Source organism: Durio zibethinus, chromosome 26, assembly GCF_047325235.1.
Source record: "Durio zibethinus cultivar Kanyao isolate XHJ-2024 chromosome 26, ASM4732523v1, whole genome shotgun sequence".
Lineage (NCBI taxonomy): Eukaryota > Viridiplantae > Streptophyta > Magnoliopsida > Malvales > Malvaceae > Durio > Durio zibethinus.
Genome location: NC_143187.1, coordinates 5,328,515 through 5,336,478, shown reverse-complemented (window position 1 = coordinate 5,336,478; position 7,964 = coordinate 5,328,515). Strand labels below are relative to the sequence as shown.

General features: G+C 28.8%; 1 protein-coding gene across 1 annotated transcript; it reads left to right on the top strand.

Moving 5' to 3' along the window:
* The first annotated feature begins 4,470 nt into the window (after positions 1 to 4,470).
* On the top strand, positions 4,471 to 5,609 carry LOC111318609 (NDR1/HIN1-like protein 10). Its single transcript, XM_022921485.2, has one exon. It carries the CDS (start codon positions 4,642 to 4,644, stop codon positions 5,407 to 5,409), a length of 768 nt encoding a protein of 255 aa, XP_022777220.2. The 5' UTR covers positions 4,471 to 4,641; the 3' UTR covers positions 5,410 to 5,609.
* Positions 5,610 to 7,964: the final 2,355 nt, after the last annotated feature.

The window sequence follows — 7,964 nt, the reverse complement described above, 5'->3', positions numbered from 1 at the left end:
ATTTGTGATTAAGGGGTGGACCAACTTTCAACGATTTAATCATTTAATGTTTTTTTCTTTAAGTGATTGAATATCACTACCTACGTCTGCTTACTTCTCAGTTTTCACATTTGCTTAAAAATATAAATTTGATGCAATGTTGTTGAAACTGTCATTTCTCCTTTCATTTATTATGTCAGCTTTGAAATTATTTTGACTTCAAACATTTACTATAATCCTTTGAGAAATTAAACTGACTTGGATTCAAGACAACCCATTAATTTGAATGAATTTTAGCTGAAACCTTTTTCTTTCAATGTCTTGTCTTTTGATTCTTTCTTATGCACAAAAATATGAAAATTTCACATAGAATGTGAATATTAACCCGTGAGAATGACATGTATTTTCAATATATTCAAGGAAATCAAAGCTACAGATATTTGACCCCACTGGAGACAATTAGGCAAAGTTAGGTAGTTATTTTTGGAAGACAATGTTGGACACCACCATCACCATTCACCATTGTTTATCTTCTTTGTTTTTTTTCTTGTATACCTCTGACAATAATGAAACACCGGGAATCCGACAATAAGAGCTTAAATGTGTCGGTGAATCGGCTAATTGTAACAGTACTGTTCCTATTTAAAATCCAGCTGAATGGTTGTGCCTTTTTTTCTCCCATCTTTTATGTCTAAAATCTACTCTTTTTATGGAATAATTATTATTATTATTCTTCCATTGACGTAGGTGAAGTAGTTGAAGTAGTAAAGTTGCCAACTCCTTTTAGATATTATCCTATCTATGTTTTTTTTTGTCATTAATATATATTGATCAACTCTTTTAAGTCTTTGCTTAGGTAAATTGCTCTTTAATTAGTCTTTGATTAGGAAAAATTAAATACTAAACACCCCACTGTAAAGCATTAAACCTCAATCCACTTTTCAAGTCATCCATGTCTTTAGACCTCATTTTATTTTTGCTAGGCTTATACCTTTTTAACGGTAAATAATTTTTTTTTATATCTATTTATATTCAGCAAAACAAATTACTTTAAATGATGATTAAATCTATTAGAGATTGTTAGAAAAGCTTGTAGATAAGGAAGCCAAAGAAAAATAAAAATGGCATTCATAAAGAAATCAAGAAAAATGAGGAGCAGAATGAAGAATGAGACTAAACAGAAAACGTCAAGTGCAGTGGGACATCTGATGATGCATACATCTTTCTTTAAACAGTTAAATTCAATTTTTTTTTCTCCGAATTAAAATAGTAAAAAATTAAATAAAAACTCTAAGGGTTATCCATGTAGGCACCAATACACCTAGTTTTTTTCCTAGAATAAGATCATTTATAATTTTATTTTAAAAATTGGAGTTGTTTTAAACTTTATTCTTAAAATAAAATACTTTATACACTTGGGTTCTGTGTCATCATTTTATTTAAGAAAAACTCACAGGACACCTCGTTTCTCTTTTTTTATTTTTTGACATTTTACTTCAAAAATGTTTTCTTATAAAAAATAATAAAAGCTTTTGAATAGGAAAAATGGATATAGAAATTAATATTTGAATTTAAATTTATTGAAAACTGTTTTATTTTTAAAATATTTTTAAAATAATTATATAAATTAATTAAATTTTTATTTGAGATTTTATAATTCATATAGAATTTCAAATTTTTTATGGTGTATTGAAGCAGTAATTTTAAATTATTTAGAAGTTTATTATGGATTTTATATAAAATTTTGATAAATTTTAAATAATTTTAAATTATAATTAATTAATTATAATATAATAATTAGATAAGAGATCCTTGTCAAATTTCCATACTAATTTTGGCCAAGAAGAACTGTCCATATATCCCACAATCTCTTTAAAAAAAAAAAAGTAAAATTAAAAGAAGAATATACGCAATCTTTATTATTATTATTATTATTATTGTTATTATTATTAAACACAAAATGACACCAAAGATTTATGGTAATGGGCTAAATATTCCGAATCCAAATTGCTCCATTTTATTAATGGCAAAAAATGCCATATGGAACATCTGAATCTTGATCTTTTCATGGGCTGAATATTTCAAGGCCGGCCTTCGAAGCCAATGCTAGGCCCTACCTCATTCAAATCTCAGATATGCGAACCTTTAGCCCATTCTAAAATGGTGGGTCCTGTACCCTTCACCAGGCTCACGTTTAGGGTTAAAATAATAGTGCTGCTAAGGGCACTCTATTTTTTTATATTCTACTTTTTTTATTTTTTCTATAAACAAAATTATTTAATTATCATTTTCATAATTTTTTAAAATTTTATAAATTTTCAAATGTAAATTTTTAAAAAATCATATAATTTTTCGGAAATAGATTTTTGAAAAATCATAAATTTTTCTAAAAATTTAACTTTTTGAAAATTTATTTTTGAAAAAGTTTATAATTTTCTATAAATCCATTTCCGGAAAAGTTTCTGACATTTCAGAAATGAATTTCAAAATTTTGTATGAAAGAGAAAGGATAATTAAATAATTTTTCTTATAAAAAAAAAAATGAGGTGTGAAAATAAAAAGTTAGGATACATTTAGCAACACTCTTAAAATAATTTATAGACTCAATTTAATGATTTTATGTAATTACTTTTATAAATTTTAAATTCTGTATTTAGGATTCTTTCTCTCTTCCCAGGCTGTTAGGATCCAAATCCTGCCTCAAATTAAATTAAAAAAATATATTTTCAGCATTTGAATTTCCCATTCATATTTGTATATCTCACTCTTCTTCCTATACCTATTAGAAACCAAAATTCCTTAAAAAAAAAATTATAAATTAAAATTGTGCTTGTGGCCTTGATATTGAGCTTAATGTGACACATTCGTTTATTTCATGAAGAAAAATATAAAAAAGGAAGAGTAATTAAAGTTGGAAAAACAAATTTTTTTAAGAGGAGGGAGTTGAAGAACATTTATGGCAGTTAGAAGGTCAGATTCAATTTTACTATAAGTATCGAAAAAAATGATTGAGTCATTATTTTTGTATATATTTATAAAAATCACAATCACATGGATGCGTTGACAATAATAAACAAGAATGCAAAACAAAGCAATGGCAGGGCAATTATTTTTATTTTTCTTGGTCATCGCTCCTAAAATGAGGAATCAATTTGTTGGGTTTCATGATTTTTTAGCTGTCAATGATTGATAATGGAAAGCCAAGGAAAGAGACAAGCTGAAATGGGGTAGAGGGGGAAATGCCTTTGATTATTAATATTTAGTCTATGATTTTTTTTTTTGTTAGGGTTGAATTAAATTCGAAATTATCAATTTTAAAATTAACTTTAATACCATTGAATTGAACTATCAATTAATTAATTAGTCTATGATAATTTACAATCATTAATATTACCATCACAAAAAAATAATAATCTATTTTTAATTAAACCTTGATCTTTTTTATTATCACAAAGACTGTCGATCTCAAAATTTAAATCTTAATAGAGAGGTCTAAACTCAAGATTAGGTAACATGGAAACATCCATCTTTGTTTGTTGAGAAATGAAATGGCTATAATTAATTAAGCATTGATTCTCATTAAGATGCGTTTAATTCACTTCTCATATGTGTTTTTTTCTTCTCAAAACATGACTTCATTAATTTATTTCCAAAAAATATATCATCTTAGGTACTTTGTCAAACTCGATATTGCTGCAATCACTGTCTCTTCTTCTCCCACCATAAACGTATATATTAATTTCAACTTCATTTATTTATTATGGAAACATAATTTGCCACTCTCATGCATGTGATCACACGTTAATTTTATTGATTTTGGAATTTATTTGTAGTGCATAAAGAAAAAAAAAAGTTGCGCCCAATTATAACCCTTAACAAAAAATGAGTGTCCATGAAAAATTTATTAAGGGATGACCTTTTCCTTAATTTTGATGATCCAAACTAAATTAAGATTATATCTCATTAATTCCTTAAAACCTCCTAAATTTTTAGCGACAAAATTTTTTTGTGAAAAACGATGTCATTTTCTAATTACAAATGTTGGAGAACTTAATTCCTATTATTTTGCAATGTATTATGATGAAATTATTGTAACAAATATTTCTTATTTCATATGGCTAAATGAAATTTACTTTTATAAAAACCAAATAGATAAGTGCTTTTATATTCTAATAAATCAACATTTTTAACTGGCAACTTGTGTTAAATAAAAAACACTTAAAATGGATTTTATAACATGTGAAGTCAGCATAAACAAGCAAGGGAATAATAGAAAGGGGAAGAAAATTAAATTGATAGCCAAAATGATATTTGATTCTAACTCATGATTGGAAAGTCACACAAAACTAGACTACTATTACTACGTGTCAACATCACGCTTCCTAAACAAGCGCGTCGGCAGAGCTTTTTCTCTTTGCCATCCTTCCTCCCCTTTCCTTCCCTCTCTTTGCCTTTAATCCCTTCTAATCCGTCCTTTTCTCTCCTCGCCCTCTTCAAAGTCTTCTCTTCCACCTCATCATTTCCCTTCCCAAACACACCCGACCGAACGCTTTTTCCTTTTTGTGCTTAAATTCAAAGCAATCCCCTTCTCTCCCCTCTCCCACTCTCTTTGAATACCAAAACAAAGTAACACTTTTTTCTTTCCTTTCTTTTTTCCCCACCATGACAGACAGGGTTTACCCTTCATACAAACAAGCCACAAATGGCACTGCCACCACCACCGCCGCCAACCCTTCCTTTCCCGCTACTAAAGCTCAACTCTACGGAGCTTCTCGCCCTCTCTACCGCCCAAAACCTAACCGCCACAGTTACCGTCGCTCCTGCTGTTGTTCTTGTTGCCTTTGGACCACCGTAGCAATCCTCCTCCTTATCCTCCTAGCTGCCATAGCTGGTGCTGTTTTGTACGTCCTTTACCGCCCTCACCGCCCTACTTTCACCGTTTCCTCCCTCAAAGTCTCAACTCTTAACATAACCTCAGCTTCCAAGCTCGACACCAACATCAACCTCAACATCACAGCCAAAAACCCGAACAAGAAACTCGTCTACATTTACGACCCCATCACCATATCTCTCATCACAAACGACGGCATCGATATTGGGGATGGTTCATTGGGCTCCTTTGTGCATGGCACTAAAAACACTACCCTATTGAAAGCTGCCATAACTAGCAACCAAGAACTAGATGACACGTCAGCTGGGAAGTTAAAGACTGCTTTAAAGAGCAACAACGGGCTGCCATTAAAGATAAATCTCGACACTAAAGTGAAAGCAAAGATGGGAGCATTGAAGACACCAAAGCTTAGGACTAGGGTTGTTTGTGAAGGGATTAAAGCTACTGTTCCGACGGGGAAATCAGCAACCCCAGCTTCAACTTCTGATGCAAAGTGTAAGGTTGATTTGAGGCTCAAGATCTGGAAATGGACTTTCTGATGAGAATTGAGAAGAAAAAAAGGTGTGGTGTTTATTTTATTTTATTTTTTGTCTTTGCTTTTTTTTTTTTTTTTTTAAATTGTGTTTTCATTTTTGGGTTATAATATGTTGTGTAAATTTGGTGATTGATTGCAATAACAGAACATAGAAAATTGTAATGTATACATTTTTATCTTTTAAATATTTTTTTGGCCTTTCGATTTTTGTTGTTAGTCCTTGTTCATTAGTGTGCAAATTTCTCTTTTCCAATGGAGCCAATTTATAGTATAACAAGTCTTTTCTTTAAGTTACAGAAAAAAAATTTTTATAGGATAATAGCAATGTTTATAATTTTTTGTTTGGGACTATGTATCTTAGATCAACGTACAATATATATATTTACACTTAGAAGCTATAGGATTGATATTTTGTTATTGAAATTAAAAGTTTAATATTTTATTAATAATTATATAATTATTTATTGATATTGTATAATATATTGTATTCAATTCTTTAGATTTTTTCTTAATAGTTATATATTTTCTAGAGGGAAAATTAAATTGAAGCTTATTTTAACGAGAAAATTTATATGGATGACCCAAATCTTCTAAATAAGTCATGGAAAACTATAGAGTTGTTTTGCCCTTTTGCTTTGCCATGGCCATTGGGGTAAGGTTACCCTACGGATTGGGCCGATTGGCCAATAAGTTTTGACTAAAAATCGTTGATTTTATCACTTCATTTAACTAAAAGTTACCTTTGACTTAATTGTGTTGACCACGAATTAAGAGTGATTTTACATTTGGAAGTTTGGTTCTTGGCCATCCTTAACATAATAACTAGGCAAAACATTTAATTTTTCTTCTTTATAAACAGCTTTGACTAATTAATTTGTGCTTGCTAGTAGCTATAACCCTGAAAGTTAGCTTCAAATACACCACCGACAGTGTATTGCCACCTAAATTCGGAATCAAATTCCACTAGCCATTATTCAATTTCAAATATAATAACAAAAGATTGAAATTGTCAAGTTGTCTATACATATAAAGAAGTAACTTTGTGTTTTTTTTTTTTTTTTTGTTGCTAATACGGCTTCTAATGACGGTTTTGACTTTTCAGCCGATGAAAATACGTCATTATCTTAATGCTTTATGTAAGAAGATACAACGCGCATTGTTAGGTTTTGATTTTGTATCATCTAAGCTGTTTTAATGGTTTATATGAATAAAAAATATAATATATTATAGGTGATGAGAAATAATTTAATCAAATTTTTAGATTTTTTCTTGCTTTTTGTCAACAAAGATTAATCTACGTTTTCATATTTGTCATTCCATTTTCAATACTAGTACTAATATAAAACTTTTCTTTTTTATTTTATATTATGATTCCGAACGTCTCCTTTTTTCTAACTTTTTTCACATACAAAAAATTAAAAGAATAAATAATAAAAATTTTATTTAATATATTAACAATGAAAATTTTTAATTTTACAAAAAAATTAAAATGATGTACATATTTCATTTTTTTAAAATTAATTTTTAAATTTTTTTAAAATATACACTAAAAATATATATTATTATTATTTTAATCTCATTTATAAAATTAAAATATATTTAATAATTTCTCATAAATAATAAGTAAGTAAAATTGTTTTCAAAATTATTTACTAAGAAGATCCTGTTATGTTTTTTGTCTTTGACAGAATCTTTTATTTTACCTAAATTAAAAAGAAAAAAAAGGCATGAAGTGAAGTTCTATGTGTGTGGATGGACGGTAGAAAAATGAAAAGGTTTTTCCCAAAACTACATAAAATAAATTTTTTTTATATATAATCTTTTAAAATACTTTTCCGGCGGCTAAAAAATACAAAAAAAAAAGTAATAATTCACTGGCTTTGCTTAAATTACAAGCAGTGGTGGGCCCCAATTCTTGGAATTGAAAGACTAATACCCAGTATATTTTCCCCAAGATACGTATTAGTAGGTGTTTTATGGTGGCTGGTATGTTGTTCCCGAATTTATGAAAAATTCTCTAATTTATCTCTCCTCCTATCCATTATTATAATTAATTTTATCATTAAATTTGTATTTATATTTAAATATATTTTTATTATTTTTTAATTTTATTATTATAATAATTAATTTTACTCATTTTTAATTTCATTAAAATATTAGTCACTTAAAGAACAAAAAAAAATGTTTAATGGTGCATAATTCATACAAATATTAGTGTCGGTGGGGGATTCTGAAGAGTGCAGGAGTACAACTACTGTTGGGCGTGTTTTAAAAGTAGGGTCCCAGGCTAGCTCGGTGGTCTCTAGCTAGTAAGTGTGGTATTCTCGATTCTGAAAGCTAGCTAGCCTACCTTGGAAAACACTGAAAGAAAAGTCTTCTCTTTTTTTTTCTTTTTTTTTGTTTAAAAAAAGGTACTGGTAGCATGTGGACGGCATGTGATGATGTGAATAATGCTATTTCCGGTGATTGGATCACATAAAAAAAGTGTACATTTTTGTGATTTTTACATTGACAAAGAACAATATGGAGAAAGAACAAACTTAATGGTCTCCCTTTATA